General features: G+C 37.5%; 1 protein-coding gene across 2 annotated transcripts in view; it reads right to left on the reverse strand.

Annotated features, from left to right (window-relative positions):
- Anapc4 (anaphase promoting complex subunit 4) overlaps window positions 1-22,697 on the reverse strand; it is a 39,195-nt gene that overhangs the window by 11,945 nt on the left and 4,553 nt on the right. For both annotated transcript variants that reach the window (XM_090343748.1, XM_090343747.1), the window contains exons 2-16: window positions 22,094-22,199; window positions 17,855-17,987; window positions 15,090-15,164; window positions 14,951-14,977; window positions 14,803-14,847; window positions 13,876-13,960; window positions 13,141-13,245; window positions 10,970-11,053; window positions 8,509-8,595; window positions 7,529-7,593; window positions 6,610-6,652; window positions 6,416-6,492; window positions 4,511-4,611; window positions 4,360-4,411; window positions 1,625-1,680 (exon numbers count right to left, since the gene is read on the reverse strand). In XM_090343748.1, coding sequence (XP_090199874.1) covers window positions 1,625-1,680; window positions 4,360-4,411; window positions 4,511-4,611; window positions 6,416-6,492; window positions 6,610-6,652; window positions 7,529-7,593; window positions 8,509-8,595; window positions 10,970-11,053; window positions 13,141-13,245; window positions 13,876-13,960; window positions 14,803-14,847; window positions 14,951-14,977; window positions 15,090-15,164; window positions 17,855-17,987; window positions 22,094-22,199 — 1,141 coding nt within the window. The remainder of the gene's footprint in view (window positions 1-1,624; window positions 1,681-4,359; window positions 4,412-4,510; window positions 4,612-6,415; window positions 6,493-6,609; window positions 6,653-7,528; window positions 7,594-8,508; window positions 8,596-10,969; window positions 11,054-13,140; window positions 13,246-13,875; window positions 13,961-14,802; window positions 14,848-14,950; window positions 14,978-15,089; window positions 15,165-17,854; window positions 17,988-22,093; window positions 22,200-22,697) is intronic.

The following is a 22,697-nucleotide window of genomic DNA, read 5'->3' on the forward strand; positions in this document are numbered from 1 at the left end:
TCAGTACCACATACGTAGAAAAAGGCAGAAGTGGTGCTGTAGCTCAAGTAGTAGAATGCTATCCTTGATAAAGCCCAAAGACAGTGCTCAGGTCCTGAGTTCAAGCTCCAGGACTGGCAAAAATACAAAACAAAACAACAACAACAAAAGAACTCCTGCTCCCGATTCCAATTATTAATCATACAGTTGAAAACAAAACAAACAACCCAACCAACTACGAATTCCAAGTAACCTCAGATCACATTCAGTTTTTAAACAAACTATAGTACAGTGACAAGCATGAAGTCTGCTTTTGTAATTTCAGAACCAAAGATGTGGACTTATTTTAGAGGTATCAGAACATCAGAGGCAATTTATCTTGCATTTCACTCTAAATTTTAACAAATATGAGAGATACAACTAAATGTTGGATATACTGAAGGGAAAAGTCTGCTACTTCATTTGAAAATTATTATGTCACAAAAACAGCTGTATAAATAGGCCTACAAAAAAAAGTATGCACTTCAGAGTGACCATTAAACCACCTTATGTGAAATCAACAGGTATTTGTTAATTAAACTGCCTACCTAACAGCAAAGATGTAGGGGTGCTACAAAGAAAGTACTAAAGTAGTCTATGCCCTGCTTAGCAAGAGCACAATTGCCCATGAAAATTTGAGAGCAAAAAAAAAAAAAAAAAAGAAAAGAAAATGTAACAGCAGGGCCAGTAGTTTGGCCTAGTGGTAGAGTGCTTGCCTAGCATACACAAAGACCCGGGTTCAATTTCTCAGTACCACATACATAGAAAAAAAAAAAAAAAACCAACAACCTGGAAGTGGTGCCATGGTTCAAGTGGTAGAGATATAACCTTGAGAAAGACCAAGAACAGTGCTCAGGCCCTGAGGTCAAGCCCCAGGACTGGCAAAAAAAAAAAAAAAGGAAAAGAAAAGAAAATGTAACGGCAATATTCCAGTTCTGTACTATCACTGACCAGCTGTGACTCCTTGGAACTTCAAAGAGGCCAGCCTGATTACACAACTGAACATGTGATTTTAGATGATTTCAATCAATTCAACAGCCACATGGCTAGTGGTTACCTCCATGGACCACACAGATCCAGAACCTGAAGTCTTAACACCAGAGCCCAGTACACAGCAAGGGCTCACACACTCCACTTTAATCTTAGAAAAATAGCTGTCCCTCCTTATATTGTGGTTCACTTATTGTGGCTTCACTGTACTGCAGGTTAAAAAAAAAAAAAAAAAAAAGCAAAAACATATAGCGATCCCTCACCTATCAAGGAGTTACGTTCCAGAGCAGTAAGTGAACTGCAGAATTGTGAGGGATAACTAAGGAATGCTACTTTGTGGGGTTCTCTGGAAAATGACTCCCATGAGAGATGAGGGATCATTGTACAAGTGAGTGAAAGGGACACAGATGTGACAAATTAGCTTCCATACATCTACAGGGGAAGCGTGGGGTAGGGTGAAGAAATTTGCTGCAGATGGACAACAGCTGAAGCTGGGTAAGAGACAGAAACAAGGTGGCGTACTATACTGTATTCAAGTTTTTAACAGAATTATTCAAATCTAGGATGTAGTTCCACAATTTTCAAAAATGTTAAAACAACGTTAATGTTAACTTACCCACATAAAGCCACCGAAAAAATGCTTTGAAGTTTTTCATACTACTGTCTATAACTCTAAAAAGATAAACAGAAATCAGAAGGAAAAAAAAGATCATGATATGTGGTTCACACAGTATTATTCAACTGTCATGGAATAAGATAAACCTTTCTTATCAGGACTTAGGCCCTTACAAGAACAGATTTTACAAATCAAACATTTTTAAATTCCTAAAATTAAAGCAAACAAAAACAAAACACATCCCGATTCTTTCAAAAAGTAAAGCAAATAACTATGTGGTTATAACTGCCTTTCCAAAAACTGAGTATTTCCCAGCATTCTGTGAAGTATGAAATCTTTTTCTAATTTCACAAGTAAGCTAGGAAAAAAATTTCCAACATTTTTTGTTAAAAAAATTTACTTACATTAGTCAATAAGAAAAACATTGACTCCAATAGGAAGTTACTACTATAAATTTGTATTGTCATGGTGTCTGATACTACTGGATATCATTTCATGAAGCTGATTTTCCAATCAACAAGGGCTCAAAAATTGAATTCCTGGGGCTGGGAGTTTGGCCTAATGATAAAGTGCTTCCCTAGCATGCTTGAAGACCAGGATTTGATTCCTCGGTACCACATACATAGAAAAAAGCCATTAAGTCATGCTGTGGCTCAAGTGGAAGAGCTCTAGCCTTGAGAAAACACAAGTACAGTGCTCAAGCCCTGAGCCCAAGCCCACAACTGGCACGCACGCACGCACGCGCACACACACACACACACACACACACACACACAGCTGGAAGCGGTGCTATGGCACAAGTGGAAGAGCTCTAACCTTGAGGAAAGTCCAAGGACAGTGCTCAGGCCCTGAGTACAGACACAGAACTAGCAAAAAAAAAAAAAAAAAAAAAAGGAACTGCCCTGGACTTGTAAGAAATGACAAAAATAAACAAATAAATAAATACCTTCATTTTGATGTCTTACTGAATACAGAAATGAGTTCAATATTACAATCTCTTTAAGTTTACATCTACGTGATAATTACAGTATACAAATAATAACTGTACTGATATTCCTTGAGGTCCTAGGACCTGAACCAAGGACCTGTGCATGGTAGGCACCAGTGTGCCAGTGAGCTATATTCTCAGCAGTGCTAGTACTTTTTATAAGTTTCATAATACCATTGAAAGGTGGGTATCACTCACACTAGTAGAAAATCAAAGTCTGCAGCAACCCTATGTTGCCAAGCAGGGTGACTAAAATTCTCTCGAAGCACCAGTGAAAAACAAAGTTTCTCTGTGTTCTCCCTAACTAACACCCTCACCTCTACCTAGGAAACCAGGCCACACCCAAGCCTTTCCACACAGCTCCTGTTACTCCATCTGTAACTCTTCATATTAACATTTTTCTTTTTTTTTTTTTTGGCCAGTCCTGGGCTTGAGCTCAGGGCCTGAGCACTGTCCTTGGACTTTCTCAAGGCTACAGCTCTACCACTTGAGCCTCAGCACCACTTCTGGCTTTTATCTATGTATGTGGTACTGAGGAATCGAACCGGGTCTTCGTGCATGCTATGCAAAGCACTCTACCACTAGGCCAAACTCCCGGCCCCATACTAACATTTTTCTACTTGAGAGGATCAAGAAGTTAAGCACTTTCTACTCATAGTGAACAGTAATCACAGAACACTTAGTATTTCATATTTGCTCTCAGCAAATGTGATAAATCCTGCAAATATTCCAAAACACAGGAAAACAATGTTATTTCTTCTCTCCCTTTGTCTTCTAGCAAATGCTGGAGCTTTCACTTTCTAGATCCCCGTTAAAATGACAGTGAACAGGAGGAAGCATATGTATTGTCCACTTAGAAAAATAGACAGTACACTTAGAAAAATACAGTACATATTAAAACCAGTGTCAGCAATGCTGAATACACTGGTAGGCGACAAAGCTCCCTAGCACAGACAGCGCCAAGAAGAGGCAGTATCAGGAATGACAACAACCTGAGACACTCAGTGCTGGTTGTCCACACCTCTCCCTAGCTACTCAGGAGGCTGGAATCTGAGGACTGCAGTTCAAAGACAACCTGGACAGGAAAATCCAGGAGATTCATTAACTCCAATTAAGCACCAAAACACCAAAAATGAAGCAAATGGTAAAGCACTAGCCCTGAGAAAAAAAGCTCAGGCCCCAAGTTCAAAAGAACTAAACACATGTGCTGACTATAAAACAAAACAAAATGAAACAAAAACATGAGCTCCTGAACTGTATCTTACCGTATGGGACAACTAGCCAAACTTTAATAGATGTAGAGATTAAAAACTAAGTCAAAGTTAAATTTGTTAGACTTGAAACTCTTATATGATTATATAAGGAAATAAACTTAGAATCCTTTTGCCATAGCATCTCAAGCACTAGAATTCAAGTATGTGTGTGAGGTTCTTACTTAATTTCAAAAGTGAATATTCAGCCAGATACCAGTGGCTCACACCTGTAATCCTAGCTACTCAGGAAGCTAAGATCTGAAGATCACAGTTCAAAGCCACTGGGACACTAAAGTCCATGAGACTATTATCACTCTTATCTCCAATTAACCACCAGAAAACCATAAGTGGCTCTGTGGCTCATGGGTAGAGTGCTAGCCTTGAGCTAAAGACCAGGGACAATGACCAGGCCCAGAATTCAAGCCTCATGACCAACAAAAGAAAAAAAAAGTGAATATTCATAATCAGCGATTCTAGGGTAACCCATTACTTACTGAAGAAGTTCATTTGCCTTGAGTATAAAAGAACCCACCGCAGAAATCGCATCTAAAGGAAAATAAATAAATAAATAAATAAACAAACAAACAAACAGTACTGGTTAAATAAGTAAACTATGTTTAGCATATTCCACTGAGAAATCACTACCTTCAATTCCTACAGCATCTAGTCCAAGAGGTTTGTATTTTTGCTTCCATGAAGCCATTCCTTTCAGTTCACTCAAATGATACAGTAAAGACTCAGAACCACTAGCAAAACAGAAAAAATAGTGTCATTACTTTGTCAAGGTGGTGGGCAATCACTACCTTTCCTGAACAGTTTGAAGTTTTCAGAAATAAAATATGAAGGTAACTTTGTCTTTCTGTATCAAAAAGAATTACATCTCTAAACTTTTTGAAAAACAAGCAAAAGCATCCAGTTATCACCTACTGAGAGGAACATACATGACCACAAGATTAAATTATGTTTCAGTCTTGGCACTATTTGCGGGGAGGGAAAGTGCTAGGGACAAAGCCAGGGCCTTGCACATGCTAGCAAGTGCTCGACCACTAAGCTACCTCTTAGCCCCAATCTTGGTACTTTAAAGATACTCTAAAGATAGCCAGTAGGCCATTTTGTGCATCTATATTTATCCAACATTAAACAAATAGTTTTTAAGATCCGACTGTCAGGCACTGGGCTAGATGTTAGGGAAATAATGGTGACAAGAATCGGGTCCTCGTGACCATGGAACTTACAGTGTAAGGGGGCGGGGGAGACAGGTCACAACTACACAATCACACAGTGTATCTTCCTGATGACCATAAATGCCATGAGGGAAATGCATAGGGCAAGGGTCTAAGTAGAATTTGAGTTAATATGGAGACTGGCAAAAGCTGCTCAGAGGAAGTAAACTGAGCTGAGAGCTGAAGATACAAGAGTAGACCAGGTGTTCAGGAAGCAAAAAGGAGCTCCCCCCACCAAATCCCTGGGTGCGAGATGTCAAACGTGGAAAAGTCAAGTGTGGAAAAGTCCAAGACCTCTTCTAAAAACAAAAGGCAGCGCGGAGAGGCAAGTATAGTAAGGGTTATGAAACATGTTGATTCTAAGATCAAAGAGAGGGCACTGGGAGCTTCCGTAAGAGTCAGTCCAGTGGATTTATTGAGGAATATACATTGTGCAGGGCTAGAATATAGCTCACCAGTACAGTGCTTGCCCAGCATATGTAAGGCCCTGGTTTTGACCCAGAACAATGCAAGAAAAGTAGAGAAGAGTAGAAAGAATAGACATTTGAGGGACAAAATATAGAAAGACCAGTGCAGAAGGCATGACATAATGGACTTTATCCAAACTTAAACCGAATATTCAGCATCCACTTATAAAATGGTCACCCAAGCTTCTATGATAGAAACAGCACGAGATCTGAAGAAGACTAAAAGGAATTCTGGCTCTGCCACATACTAGCATTGGGCCAGCCAATATTTTTTTTTTTTTTTTTTTTTTGCCAGTCCTGGGCTTGGGCTCAGGGCTTGAGCACTGTCCTTGGACTTTCTTAAGGCTAGAGCTCTACCACTTGAGCCTCAGCACCACTTCTGGCTTTTTGCTATGTATGTGGAGTACTGAGGAATTGAACCCGGGTCTTCGTGCATGCTAGGCAAGCAACTCTACCACTAGGCCAAACTCCCAGCCCCTGGGCCAGCCAATATTATAACTAATTCAGTTTCATCCTGGTATAATGAGACTCAGAACAAAATTCTAGGATGTTGAATAAAAATTATGCTTTACAAGATATTCAATTTTCATTGTGGAAAAAAAAGGGAATATACACCCTATTTCAAAATATACTTTACAGTCAGTTTAGTGAGGGAAAAAATCCAGATAGGAGACTAGTCTGGTGAAAAGATAGTGGAAAATTATTTCATGAAGCAGAATTAATTTTTACACTTGGGTGTGCCAAGATTCCCCTTCAAACGCCAATGCAAAAATTTCAGCTAGACAAGATTCCAGAAGAAAATGCCAGACAATGAAGGTAGGTTTACAGAAAAACCAAAGCCATGCCCGCCACCTTCATACCTCTGCAAATGACTTATAACCAATTTCTGTATACTGGAATATGATGACTCTATAGATTGGCCAAGCTTTTTTAACCCCTAATTAAAAGAAGAAAATACATTAGCATTCAACTAGGAGAACATATATCACTCTAAAAGAAAAAATTTAAGACTGCATTCATAGCTACTTGAATACACAAATATTTTTAACAGCACCTTTACTGTGAGCTGGTTCATCAAAAGGGTCTGAAGTTCAGCACTACAATGAAAAAGGATGTTTTAGTCATTTCTCCATCCAAAATCCGTATCTGCTTAACAGCTTAGGTTTCAAGGAAAAAACAAGATTCTGGAACAAACTACAAATAGCCTAACAAAAATACAACTTTCTTTTTGTACACAAAAAAAGGACAAAAACAGGAAATAAGACACCCCATGCACTCTTAGGTGCACACGATGCATAGTAAAAAGGCACTTGACTTAGCAAGGCAAAGGGCAATGTGCACTAAGCCACACTGCAGTTATCTAAACATTCAGGAAAAGGGTGACAGCTTAACAAAATGCACAATCAGAAATCACATCTGAAATACAGAAAGCAATAAATGTAAACCATAAAATAAACTCTAGAAATAAGTACAGAGCAATCTTTTAATGTTCTTAAGATGGGAAAGTTCTTTCTAAGGTACCAGAAAGAAAAGGTTTTGTTTGGCTAAGTAAAAACTCAAACTTCAGTATAAAAACTACCACACATACCCAAAAGGGTATATCTAAAAACCTAGAGATATATATATTTTTGAAACTTCTATGTACCGGAATTTTTTATTTTGTTTGTACAAATGAATTACACTCATTTTTATTCACTTATAAAATAATTCATTAAAAAAAGAAAGGCAGGAGAGGGAAGTTACTCAGGTAGCTGAGATCTGAGAATTACAGTTTGAAGACAGAAGAGAGCTGGGGCAGAAAAGTCCCTGTGAGAGTCTTATCTTCAATTAACTATTCAAAAAACTGGAAGGAGAGCCCTGGCTCAAAGCATTAGCCTTAAGCAAAAAGAGCTCAGGTACAGCATCTAGGACCTGAGTTTAAGCACCACAACTGACTAAAAACAAAAAGAAAGTGAAAAGCAAGAGTTTATTACCTGGCCTTCCCCCACAACAGCAAGTGCATAAATTCATCCTGTACTGATGTAGTTGTGTTCTTTTCCTAGAAAAAAATAAAAAGAAATGTATATGTGTCTTATAGCTTATAAAAGTACACCTACTCAGTATATCAGGACCACAATTCCCTTCTTTGCTTCTGTCTTCCCATATTATGTAAAGAGATCATCTGAAACTCAGGGAGAAAACCAGTCAGCTGTTTCAATAGCTTCCTCATTCCCAAAGCCCATCCGCTGCACTAAGTTGCTCCAAAGGAAAAAAGAGTCAGCTAAGGATCTGATGTGGTTTGTCTAACAGTTCATGCATTGTGTAATGCTGTTGAAGTAGTGGAATCTTTAAGAGGCAGGGAATAGAGAGAGGTGGTTAGGCCACTGGTAGTGCTGCGATGTGAAGAAACTAATGTAGTTCTCAAGGGAACCTGGTTAGATCCTGCAAAGTAAGCAAGACAGCCCATCTCTATTTTCTGGTTCCTGGGTCATGATGTGATTCTTCTGCCAAGATGCCATCTGTCATGAGGCCCTGCTCCCAGAAGAAGAAAATAACAGAGCTACATGATCTCAGATTTCTAGTCTAGAAAATTGGAAGTTAAATAAACCTCTATTCTTTATGTATTACCCAACCTCAGGTACTTTGCTATAGTAAAAAGATCTAATTTATTGAGAGTCCTTCCTACAATTTTTTTTATTGTAATGTATACAGGGGTTACAGTTACATTTGCCAGATAGTAGGTGCATTACTTCTCACACAGTGATACCCCTTTCTCATGTCTTTGTCTCCATTTCCCACCCCCACCCCTCTTCCTGCAAATATTTACACTGTGAAAATAGGGGTTAGGCCAAGCTGTCTGCAGAAATTATGATCTTAACTTTTCATAAATTAAACTGATTTTTCTCATATATTGTATGAAGCAAATACAGACTTTTTAACTCTTTCCATGGGAAGTGTGAGATAGTTGTATTACCTGCACAAACTTAGTGAGACGAGAATCCATTTGCATCAGTATTTCTTCCCATGCTTCACACATACATGTCAGTGACAAATTTATATACTATTAGCAAAAAAAAGAAAATATTAAAAGACAATTTATTGGGCTGGGAGTTTGGCCTAGTGGTTAAAGTACTTGCCTAGCATGCATGAAGACCCGGGTTCGATTCCTCGGTACCACATACATAGAAAAAAGCCAGAAGTGGTGCTGAGGCTCAAGTGGTAGAACTGTAGCCTTGAGAAAGTCCAAGGACAGTGCTCAGGCCCTGAGCTGAAGCCCAGGACTGGCACCAAAAAAAAAAAAAAAAAAAAAAAATTTAAAAGACAATTTATTTTTTGGAGGGTGGGGTGGGGTCATGGGTGCTGTCCCTGAGCTCTTCAGCTCAAAGCTACTGCGCCCTACCCTTGAGCCACAGGTCCACTTCCCATTTTATAGCGATTAATTGTAGATAAGAGTCTCTTGGCATTGTAGACTTTGTACTGCATGAGCTGGCTTTGAACCATGATCCTTAGATCTCAGTTTCCTGAGTAGCTAGGATTACAGGCGTGAGCCACCGGGCCAGCTTAAATGACAATGTTTTAAACCAACATTCTATCTAATATGTGCTTCTTTGGTTCACAAAGAATTCTAGAACTTACTGTCAATCACTCTATTTAACTCAGTTAACCCCAAGAAAAAGAGAAGATTGTAGCTAACCTTTGGTAACGTTTTTTATTTTTTTATTTTTTTTGTCAGTTGTGGGGCTTGAACTTGAGGCCTGAGGACTGCCCCTAAGCTCTCTTGCTCAAGGCTAGCTACCACATTGAGCCACAGCACCACTTCCAGTTTTCTGATGGTTAACTGGGGCTAAGAGTCTCACAGACTTTCTTGTCCAGCCTGGCTTAATTACAAATCTCAGAACTTAGCCTACTAACTAGCTAGGATTACAGGTGTGAGCCACCAGCTCTTTGGTAACTTCTTAACTATTTTTATCAAAGAATCAATGATTCTTAGAATCATTTACAAAAGAACTATTTTTCTGGCCAGTCCTGGGGCGTGAACTCAGGACCTGAGGCTTGTTCTTGGACTTTCTCAAGGCTAGAGCTCTACCACTTGAGTCACAGCCCCATTTCAGCTTTTTCTATGTATATGGTACTGAGGAATCGAACCTGGGTCTTCATGCATGCTAAGCAAGCATTCTACCACTAGGCCAAATTCCCGGCCCAAAAGAACATTTTTTTATATTTAAATTTTATTGTAAACGTGTTGTACAGTTACATAAGTAGAGCAATGAGCACATTTCTTTCTTCTTTCCTTTTTTTTGTGCATTCTGAGACTTGAACTCAGGGCATGAGCACTGTTCCTTGGGCATTCTCAAGACTAGCACTCTACCACTTGAGCCATAGCACCACTTCTGGCTTTTTTCTGTATATGTGGTACCAAGGAATCGAACTCAGGGATTCGTGCATGCTAGGCAAGCACTCTTACCGCTAGGCTACGCTCCTGGCTCAAGTACATTTCTTTTTGAACAATGTTACCCCCACCCCCCATTTCAAAAGAACACTTTTGTATTTAGTAAAACAAACATCTTCTTTTATTATTTAAGGTGTATTTTATTATACTAAGTTTCAAAATGTTGGCTTGTTCAGCTATCAAACTGTCAGGGGACCCTTAAAAGATTCCAACCCCTAGTAATATTTATCATCAAGTAAATTAATGGTCATGGTAGGAGACGGATAATAAAAATGGCCACCGTTCTTCTCAATTCGTCAATCCAGATCTATTCTATTCTATTGCATCTGGCTGCCCTATGTCTTGCTCAAACAGAACGCAGTAGAAACAACACTGCTGAGGCCAAAGGGGGACAGAATCTTGTTACAGCTCAAACTTCCTACCTTATAATGCTCTTACCTGAGCCTTCCTATAGCTAGATTATAGAAGAGTCCCACCCACCGTAGTTCAACCTGGACTCTTGAAAACTTTGTTGCCACTACCACAGAAACAAACCAGGGCTGGCTGGCTCAGGATGAAGGAAAGATGCAGGGCCATTTCAGCTTAGGGACACATATCAACTTGCATGATCAGTCTGTCACACCAGATACAGATCATCAGAACTTCCTGAGTCTAGCCCAAACTGCTGACCTATAAAACTATGTACTGATTTGGAGTATCTTTCCTATGAGCAAAAGCTAAGTCATAAAAAGACTATCTTATTTGCAAAATAAGTAGTGTTTTATTCATGGGAAAATTTAAAAGATTAAGACTATCTTTTTTTCTTTCATTTGGAGGTGATAAATAGGATTGGTTTGAGTAGATCTTCAAATAAACTTCCTTTTCTTGTGTTAGTAAATATTGTAGAATTAGCAGAACAGGCACCCATATTGCATTTTGATTTTTAAAAAATAAAAGTACAAAGGTTATAGTAAATATTTCTAGAAAGCAAGCAATGAATTAATACCTGTAACAGAGCTGAAATGTGAGTAAACTTCCTGGCCATCCGAGTTACTTCAGGTAAGAAGGAGTACAGCAGATTGGTTTCAAGCTGAAAAAAAAAGAATAAAAAGAGTCATAATCAGATGGGTTTATTTTTCATGATAAATTGTTCCTTAATACAAACACACATGTGCACATGCACGCATGCACACACACACACACGAGCATGCACATGTATATACTCTAACTTAAAAAGGAGTAAAATCTAAGTATCAGAAAGATCACATCAGAATTCTGCTTTTTTTTATTGAAGAATTTATTAACGTTGATTTTTACATCATATTTTAAATGACAAGTTTAACAAACAAGTGTTCAAGGAGGGAATCTCTATTTACAATCACTGGGACTTAGTATTTAGAACTTAATCACAATTAGGCTAAGGGTTTTATGTCATAGCAACATTAATTTATGAAATAAAACATTATGTCTATAGAGTCATAGGGTTTTATGTCTATATAGTTATGTTTATATTTCCATTACCATGTCCATAGCTTTGGGTATGCAGTTATTGAGTCCTCGCTCTTGTACTCTTTGGATTTAATTGCCGCATATTAAGGATACCATGCGCCTTTTGATCCTTAGGTATTGACTTGTCTCACTCAACAGAATTCTGCTTTTTTGTTGATGTTTTTCTTTTTCTTTGTTTTGGTCAGTCTTGAGGCTTGAACACTGGGCGTGGGCGCTGTCCCTGAGCTCTTCAGCTCACGGCTACCACCCTACCCCTGAGCCACAGCCCTACTTCCCAATTCTGCTTCTTTTAAGAATAACAAAGGTGGGCTGGGAGTTTGGCCTAGTGATAGAAGGCTTGCCTGGCATGCACAAAGGATTGGGTTCCTCAGTACTACATACATAGAAAAAAAACAGAAGTGGTGCTGAGGCTCAACTGGTAGAGCTCTAGCCTTGAGAAAGTCCAAGGACAGTACTCAGGCCCTGCCCTGAGCTCAAGCCCAGAACTGGCAAAAAAAACAACAACAAAAACAAAACAACAACAAAGTTGGAGATTAAGGGAGGTCACCAGAAGGCATTAAGTCCTACTAGCAAATACAAGAAAAATAACCCTAACAATACGTGTTAAGGTTAATAACCACACAGAAGTGGTCATTAAAAGTACCTATTACTAACTTCACAGAAAAAAAACTGCTATATGAAAGCACAAATACAGTCTGGTGATCAGCCTTAAGACACAAAAGTGAACTACCATTGCTTATGAATTGCATGTCTAGGACTCTCAAATAGTACACCACTGAAGGCACTGTAGCTCTCAAATCTTCTATCCTTTTGCTCTACTTTGTTTGAAAAATTCACACATTCTATGATAAACATGTAGGATTTTCAGGTGAAAAAGTGGGGAAGTTTTCTTGGCAAGGCAAAGCTACAATCTACGTAACACAAGTCCAGTCAGTTTCCTAATCTTATAATATATGCCACACACAATAAAAGAGCCCTCACCAGTACATAAATGTTTTACACAAAAGGCATGTGCTAACTCTAGCAGGCAGCTCGGTATACTGTTGCATACCTATAATCCCAGCACTTGGGAGACTCAAGCATGAGGACCTGAAGTTCTAGGCCAGACTGGACTACAGAGCAAGGCTTCGTCTCATTAGAAAGCAGAGAAGAAAGGCATAGAACCTAAAAGCAGACTGCCTAGGACCACTTTTCAATTATATGATATCAAACAAATGCTGCAGTTTCTGTATGTGTCCATTATTTTCTACAGGAATAATAACAGTGCCTATACCTGTGTTGCTGTGTTTAAGGCACTTGGGACTTGGCACATAATAAATATCAGCCCTTAAGTCCTAAGAAAATGCTAAAAACCAAGCAATTCTGTTATAAGAACCATGATTGTCAAAACATTTGTTTTTATAAAAATATTATAATTAAGCATATTAAACAATAGTTATTCAACAGCCTTCAATATGCACAATTTAGAAACTCCAAGTAGATGTTTTATTTTGCTGATCATTAGAATACAGTGAGATAAACCCAGGGCAGTGGGGACCCACTCAGAAGCAGACAGTATGCTAGTATGCCCTGTCAATCCTCCATACCTACCTCCCCCTTAAAAAAAAAAACAGCAGAAAAACTAAAACACATTCTTACTCTCTACTAATACGAAGTTCCAATACACACCTGAAAGTATGACACCTCTGAAGCGTCACCATTAGAAACTTCTGTGACCACTGATAATGACTTTAAATCACTTGAGAGACACAATGCAAGACAAGTGCCAGCAATCTGCAAAATAATCACACACCTTCATATATGTAGTTATCATTCTGCTAGGTTGCATCTGCTTATAATACTGGAAGCAAAACTTTATGCACAGCTTTAGAAAGCTGTGACACACACTTCTGGTTTCAGCCATACCTATGTAGCAGGTAAAGGTAGGTAAAGCAGGTACTCACAAAGACCTATAACCAACAAAATTTCTGGACCACCCTACCCCTTGCAATTCCATCAACAGTCACACATCAAGGGTTGATGAACAAATTCCCTACAGGCTATATTGTCTTCTCCTTGGGGAATTGTGAAAACAAGATGAAAACGCTATGGAGAAAACTGATTTAACAGTAGAGGAGACTCAGTACTTAATATACAGTGGCTTCTGATTGATTCAGTTAAATCAGGGTCAAGTGGCTCAGATCAATCTTTTCATTAAGGAAAAAGCTTAATTAATTCCACCAAAAGCTCCTCATTTCTATAGACATATCACTATTGTTTTAGTTTAAAACAATCCTCGAAATATTTAAGAACAAATTCAAACTGAGAAAATAAAAAACCTTACTATGTTATTCTTATTTCATAAGTAAATTAGCTACTCTATTTTAAGAGATATAATCCAGGAAATTTAAAGGAAAAGCTTACCCCTGTAACACGAGCAATTTTGAACATCCCGTAAGCATAAAGCTCAATATATCCAGAACTTCCTCCAAGGACAAGAATATTTAACCTAATAAACAAATAATGTGACAAGCGGAGAACCAGTGAACAAAACAGATGAATGGTGTTTTTAATATGTTGCTTTTATTTCTACATTATCTTAATACAAATTAGCATGAACGAATAGTACAAAAATGTTACACTGTGATAGTGACAACATGAACACAATATGCTTTGATCAAATTGACCACTGATCTACTCTTTCTAAATTGTCCTCTCTCCTATCTACTCCTTCAGTTTCTGGAGAATTTCATCCTATTTTCATATGTATATTCAGCCTCCCAAACCATCTCTTTTCCCTTTCTCCCTCCTGCTAATTCCCCTTCTCTAAAAGTCCCTATTTTAAGATGACTGTGTTTTTTAGCCAAAATATCAATTGTTACTGCTTTCATTTAATCTGAGTGCTAAAATTCCTCTGCAGGGAGAACCAATACACTAAGCAAACACAGCAACCCTCAATATTCAATCACAGCACGCCATTTTTTTTGTTTCGAAATAACAATATAAATTCCTTACAGACTATATAATACAGTAAGTAATTAACATACTAAAATCGTATTTACATATATAGCCAATAACAAAACAGTTTTATCATGGTAATGACACAATAATGAACATAAAACCAAAAATTTGGAAATCCTAGTACTATCTTCTTTTACTTATTAAATACAAGTACACTACATTACTGCTAACATATGAAAAAAAGAAGGGCATACAATAAAACAGCAAGATGGTAACATCTATTATTTAAAGACACTGAGTGTCCACAATGAGATAATGGAACAAAAGATTTGTTCCTGACCAATATGAAAAGCAACTTAAAGAAATCATACTTATTTAAATTTGATTTACCTGACATCTCCCAAGAGTTTAATAATTTCATCAGAATTCTCTTCACTAAAATATAAAAATAAATTGAGTCATCTTTCAATCATGTTCTTACAAATAAAAAATTTATTATTTTATTTAAAAACAACCTAAAAAGTAAGGTATCTCTTACCTAAATATTTTTGAGGTGTTGTTGTAACTGAGAGAAAAGAGAAAAGGTAGAATGATATTCATGAGAAAAGTACGTACCAGCATTTAAAGCAGATAAACCTGCAACATTAATTCCAAAGACATACAACTTTGATACTTACTTTTTTGGTAATGTGGGCAGCTTAGGTAAGAGAAGGTTTGACTCATCTTCAGCATTATAGAAGGATGTTAGAACACTAAAAGGGAGAACCAGGTATTATACACAGAACATGTTACTTTTTCTTCTATTAGAAAATGTCAATTTTTTTTTTTCAGTCCTACCTGAGGCTTGAACTCAGGGCCTAGGCACTGCCCCTGAGCAAATTCTTTTGTTCAAGGTTAGTACTCTACCTACCACTTGAGCCACGGCAATTCTGACTTTTTCTGTTTATATGGTACTAAGCAATCTAACCCAGGGCTTTAAGCATACTAGGCAAGCACTCTACCACTAAGCTACACTCCCAGGCCCAAAATCAATTTTTAAAGACTCGTTTCATAACATTGAGAAATGAAGAGATGGCCACAAATCTTTTTCCTGTCTTAAACAGTCATTGTAATAATTACAAGTAAGAAATGAATAAAACACAGATTTCTTTTATATTACTACAAAGAAATCAACCTACTTTTTTTTTTTTTTTTTGCCAGTCCTTGGCTTGAGCTCAGGGCCTGAGCACTGTCCTTGGACTTTCTCAAGGCTGGAGCTCTACCACTTGAGCCTCAGCACCATTTCCGGCTTTTTTCTATGTATGTGGTACCAGGGAATCGAACCCGGGTCTTCGTGCATGCTAGGCAAGCACTCTACCACTAGGCCAAACTCCCAGCCCTCAACCTACTTTTGTAGTAAGATTGAGAATTTAACAGTTTTCTTGGCATATAAAACGCTTTTATCCAGGTGCCTATAATCCTAGTTCCTCCTGACGAGGATTCAAAGCCACGATTCAAAGTCAGCACAGGCAGGAAAGTCTGAGACTCTTGTTTCCAATTAACTACTGGAAAACACGAAATGGAGCTGTGGCTCAAAGCTCAGGAATAGAGCCCAGGCTCTGAGTTCAAGCCCCATGACAGACAAAAAAATGAACAAACAAAAACACCTTTTGTATATATTCAGATACTGAAAATATGTTATTTCTTAACTCAGATCTAAGAAATTATACTACTAAGAGTGATGAACGCTGCAATTACATTATTTAATTACTGGTTCTATGGCTTACATACATTTGCAACTGACAACATAGCAGGTACAAGAGACTATCATAAACTTTGCAACAGTCTCAGTAGCTGGGATTACAACATGTGGGATTATAGGCATGTAGTACTGCCCTTGGCTTATAAATAGGTTTATTTCTCCTGTCACTTTCAATTCTGCCTCAACTAAGACTGGACACAGATGAGCTAGCAAATGAAAGAGTAGGAACGTAGAAGTATTTTTTACACAAAGTAGCTGTTCTGAGAGTTCCTAGACTTAACATGAAACACTTCTAAACCATTAGCACAAAGTGTTAGGAACACATTTAGCAAATAAGTGGGCGGGGATAGGAAGTACACACATGCTCTCTCTCCCTCCCCTTCTAGAAGACCAATTACCTGATGATGGACTGATTGATTACAGTTGATTCATTTATACTGAATTTCAAATGCCGAGATACCCCTTTGTTATCTATTTCTTTCAAGCTCTTTATCAAGCTGTTAGTTAACTTTCAGGATTTATAAATTCATTTGACATCAAGTTATTGAAATTTAATCAGTAAGGAAAAGATGGAAAGTATCTTTTTTTTTTTTTGGTCAGCTGTGGGATTTGAACTCTGGGCCTGGTGCTGTCCCTGAGCTCTTCAGCACAAGTTTAATATTCTACCATATTGAGCCACAACACCATTTCTGGTGGTTAATTGGAGATGAATCTCAAATGGCTGGCTTTGAACTGAGAACCTCGGATCTCAGCCTCCTGAGTAGCTAGTATTACAATCATGAGCCACCAGCTAAGTCTTTTTTTTTTTTTAACACCCCCCCCCAAAAAAAAAAACCACAAGAAAAACAAAAAAAACAATTTCAACATTATCCAGGTTCACTAGCACCTCAGTTTCTCTTTACTGTATGTGGTTACACAAATGAAGGCAAAGGGCTTTCATTAAACAACAAAAAGATTAGGACACTGGATATATATTTAGCATCAGAACTGAATGCTCAATTTGGTGCTTTTCTTACTCTAAGAATAATTACTAAGACTCAGAAAACCAAATACTAAGATAACCTCGTAAAACAGAAAAGACTTCAGTTTCCCACTAAGTAAATTTGTTGCTGCTCTGTTTTTAAAACAGGGTCTCATGCTTGCTCACTCATTATGTAGCCAGGCTGGCCTGGGACTCACAACTCCTGATAGGTGAGATTACAGGTGTACACCACCACACGCTGCTAGGTATTTTACTTAATGTATATGTCATTGACATCAACTAATTAAAAATAATTAAAAAGAGGAAAAAAATCTTGACCTTTCAGGCATCATTACCGCACTAACAATGTTTTTGGGGAAAAACAACAACAAAAACAAAGTATTAAAACATTTTATATTCAAAAGGGGACTACTGGGATAAGCCAAGGAAGGGGTAACATTCTCCAGAAGAGAAATGTACACATGAATTGTAAAATGGCAACTGCTCTATATAACACAATAAAAATCATATTTAAAATCAAATTTTATCAAACTTAGAAAACAAAATTGAAATGCAATGTATACATGCTCATAATATTTAAGACACTCATTTCCACCCTAATAAATGGAAATTCCAGCTAAGGGAGGAGGATCACATATTCCAAGTTAGCCTGACTGGTCATAAACACATACAAACAAGGATCTGACAATTTTATGAGTGGGATTCTATGATCATGCTACCTGCTTTCCACAGTCACTTCCATCCAATGCATACAGGAAACTGGAGTCTCCACAGAAAAAGAATGCAAGCTTTCAGGTTTTTCCACATCACACAAGATGATTTTCTTGGTGTCAGCAAGAGCAAAGGCCAAAACTAAAACAAGATAAGCATATAGTCAGAATAAATTAGTGTACTATTTAGGAAAAACAGCCATTTCACTTATTGTTTTGCTATTTTAGAAACATTTTAATCATAAAAATTACTTGACATAAAAATTAAAGATTTCTTTGCCAGGCGAGGGCTGAGGTGGCTCCTAGCTACTCAGGAGGCTGAGATCTGAGGATCAAGACTCAAAGCCAGCCTGGGCACAAAAGGACCAGAGACTCTTATCTCCAATTAACCTCTAGAAAAACAGGAAGTCGGGCTTGGCTCATGGGTAGGTAGCCTTGAGCTGAAGAGCTCAGCGACAGCACTCAGGCTGAGCTCAAGCCCCATGACCCACCAAAAAATAAATAAATAAATAAATAAATAAATAAATAAATAAATAAAAATTAAAGATCCTTTGTATTTCATGAACAAAAAAAAAGATCTCTGCATAGTTACGCTATCATATAAGCTTAATTTTTAAGTACCGAAAAGGACATAAGCAATTTATTACTTTTCATGTATCAAATAACTTAAATGTCAAACTCTATATTGGAACCCTGTTGTCAAATAGAAAATACAGCCAGGTCTCAACACACAATTTACTGCATCATCAAACTATTCTACAAACATTAGTTTAAAAAAAAAAAATAGGGAAGGGGGGAAAACCAAGACGGGTGGGGGGTGTGGGGGGGAGGGAAATGGGTACAAAGACATGTGAAAGGGTGTCAATGTACGTGAATTAATGCACCTTCTATCTGGCAAATATCATGTAACCCTTTTACTAATTACAATAAAAAATGCAAAAAAAAAAAAAAAAGAATTTGCAGGGAAGTGGATGGATTTAGAGCGAATCATGTTGAGTGAGACAAGTCAAGACCAAAGGAAGAAAAGGCACATGGTATCCTTAATATGTGGCTATTAGATCCAAACAGTGCAGGAGAGAGGACTCAATATTTGCATACCCAATGATATGGCCATGGTACAGGAAATATATAAAACACAACTACATAGACATAAAAACTTCTGACTCAGGGCCGGGAGTTTGGCTTAGTGGTAGAGTGCTTGCCTAGCATGCATGAAGACCCGGGTTCGATTCTTTGGTACCACATACTTAGAAAAAGCCAGAAGTGGTGCTGAGACTCAGTGGTAGAGCTCTAGCCTTGAGAAAAATCCAAGGACAGTGCTCAGGCCCTGAGCTTAAGCCCAGGACTGGCAAAAAAAACAAAACAAAACAAAACAAAAAACTTATGACTCTATAGACAGAATATTTTATTACATTGATTAATATGTATCTATGATATACAAACCCTTAGCCTAATTTTGATTATGTTCTAAAAACTAAGTGCCAGTGATTGTATATAGAGATTCCCTTCTTGAATACTTGTTTGTTAAGCACCTCATTTGAAATATGATATAAAAATCAATGTTAATAAATTCTTTAATAAAAAAAAGTAAAAAAAAAAAAAAAGAAAGAAAAAAAAACAGGAAGCAATCCCATCTTTTGTATTCTTGGAAGTTTTTCATTCCTCTTTTCTGTTTCTATCCTGCAATGAGAAATCAGACCAGCAAACATTCATGCATTCTCTTCATCTGACTAGGGATGAATTACTTAGTATGGTTTCTCTACATCAGTCATGAGTACCTTCTTTTTTTGCCAGTCATGGGGCTTGAACCCTGGCCCTGTGTGCTGTTTCTGTGCTTCTCTGTACTCAAGGCTAATGCTTCATCATTTGAGCCAAAGTGCTACTACTGGATTTTTATGAGTAGTTTATTGGAGTCAAAGGTCTTATGGGCTTTCCTGCTCAGGCTGGCTTCAAACTACAATCCTCAGATCTCAGTTTCCTAACTAGCTAGGATTACAGATGTGAACCACCAGAGCCCAACACAAATATCTTTTTAACAAAGCCCCAGCTTGCGGATTTCAAAATAGAGAAAGGAGTTTCATTGCATACAACTTATAAGCAACTTTTCTGGATGTAGGAGCCCTATCTCCTTTCTTAAGAGGTTAAAGTAATTTTAAAATAATCATTACCTAACAAAAAACATGTTACTGTCAAAAAATATGAGACAGGGTTTTTTTTGTTTTGTTTTGTTTTGTTTTTTTGCCAGTCCTGGGCCATGAACTCAGGGCCTGAGCACTGTCCTTGGACTTTCTCAAGGCTAGAGCTCTACCACTTGAGCCACAGTACCACTTCTGGCTTTTTTCTGTGTATGTGGTACCAAGGAATTGAACCAGGGTCCTCGTGCATGCTAGGCAAGCGCTCTCCCACTAGGCTAAACTCCAGGCCCACGAGACATAGGTTTTTAAGGCTATAGATCATCAATAGAAAACACAACTACCATACAGGAATCCCTGAGTTCAATCCACAAACACAGGAAGAAAGAAAGAAGTTTCAAACATCCTCTAGCTTTATATATATTCTATACATTTTCTAAGCAAAATGAGTACAGAATGACTATAGTATTTTGAAAGCATTTTTTGAAATTTTACTTCCAGGAATTAATCTAAGGAGCTAATTACACAGTTATTTCAAGTGATCAGGATGTTTATACAACATTGCTCATAAAAGCCCCAAACTGACAATTATCTCAAACCACCACAGGAGTTAGATTAAGTAAATTATAATATATGAAAATAGTGAATCACTACGTAGTCATTTAACATTAATGTGATAAATCTATTCATATTGAGCCAAAAAGGAAAAAAAAAACATGTTGGAAAATAGCAAGCACCATTGACTTAAATAATTTTTTTGTTACTATAAAAATGATGTATAGAGGAATTATTAAAAAAAAAAAGTACACACATAGATCTTATGTGCACATATCTTATCAGGCAATATTGGAAAAATGTTCACCAAGATAGTTGTTACTTTTCAGTGATAAGCTGTCAAGGTATCAAAAAATTTCTTTCTTTTTTTTTGTAGGTCATGGGACTTGAACTCTGGGCCTGAGCACTGTCCCTGAGCTCTACAGCTCCCTACCCCTTGAGCCACAGCTCCACTTCCCATTTTCTAGTGATTAATGGATGTAAGAGTCTCACAGTCTTTAGGGCCCGGGCTGGCTTTGAACCGTGATCCTCAGATCTCGGCCTCCTGAGTAGCTAGTATTACAGGCATCAGCCACCACGCCTGGCATCGAAGAATTTCAAGTCCTTATATTTACCTAGAAAAAAAAAAACTAAGCAATGAAGAATATACATTCATTTTACAAATGCAATTTGCTTTTTTCTTCAAGTGCTAATGATGCAAATAAAAGCTGCTACTAGGATTTACAATACTTTACAGTGCTGACTGTATGTGTATAACAGTTCAGAAAAGAACTGTTACTGGAAAACACCAAGCAGAGAAGTTCAGTCACTATGGTCCTACGGGCTGTAATAGAAGAGGGAGCAAGAGGAAAGACCATTCAGAAATGAAAGAAATACAGTCCTACTTATTTTACTGCAGTTATCTTTGCCAAGAAGCCAGATTTTTTCAAAGAGATATCTCCAATAGTCAGAATTAGAGTTCTATGGAAAAATGTTAAAGCATTAAAAAAAAAAACTCCAAAGAAAGGACTGACATTGTTTAATAAAAGAAATGTACTCAATTGGGAGGGGTGGGGGAAAGAAAGTGGGAGAAAAACATAGGAAGGGGTACCAATGTTTAAGAAGTCATGTAGTGGGGCTGGGAGTTTAGCCTAGTAGTAGAGTGCTCACCTAGCACTCATGAAGGCCTGGGTTCAATTCCTCAGTATCACACACATAGAAAAAAAGCCAAAGTGGTACAGCAGCTCAAGTGGTAGAGCTCTAGCTTTGAGAAAGCCCAAGGATAGTGCTCAGGCCCTGAGTTCAAGTCTCAGGACTGGCAAAAAAAAAAAAAGTAATGTACCCACTATCTGATGAATGTTAACTGTAATCCCTCTATACATCACCCCAACATTAAAAACAATAAAAGAAATGTAATCATCTGATTTATGTAATGGTAGCCCCTCTGTCTAACAATTATTTTTAAAAACTCTAAATGCCATCTGTAATTCTAATATATACTAAGGATAATTACAAGCTTTATATTCAGCATACTCCTTAAAAAATGAAAACATTTATAAATCATTATCATTATTATTATTACGTTTGCCATCTGGTCTCCAAGCCAAACAGGTCACTTCCTTTCCTGTATTTTCATTTGGTGGAAAACTCCAAACTCGATGAAAACTTGCAAGTCTATGAAGCAAAACCTAGGATAAAACAAGTAACAATAGCAGAATATTAAAAACACATCCTCAGAATTAAAAAACCAAACAAACCTATATCTCTGGTCAAAAATTTTAAAATCATCTCTTAGATACAATATTTACCTATCAGAAAAGTAATGAACATAGGTATTTTCAATGAGATAGGTAAAATGAAAGGGCCCACTTTTACTCTGTACTCTAAACATTTTCCTCTTTCATTTCAAAGGGAGACTTACCTTTCAGAGAAGAAGGAGACAACAAAAGAGAACACATACAACATTAAAAGTATAGTTGCACAAAGAGTTTGAACTGAAGGCATGGCTCAAGTGGTAGAGTGTCAGCTGTGACCAAAAAAAAAAAGGAAAAAAGAATTGGAGTGAAAGCACAATGCCCTGAGTTCAAGCCTTAGTACTAAAAAAAAGTACATGCCTTTCAGATTCTAGGTTCTGAGGGCATTGGGCCCTCATTTGTTTGCTTTTCAGTTCTCTAAAACTGTTATCA

This window comes from Megascapheus bottae, chromosome 13, assembly GCF_031878675.1.
Source record: "Megascapheus bottae isolate mThoBot1 chromosome 13, mThoBot2.hap1, whole genome shotgun sequence".
Lineage (NCBI taxonomy): Eukaryota > Metazoa > Chordata > Mammalia > Rodentia > Geomyidae > Megascapheus > Megascapheus bottae.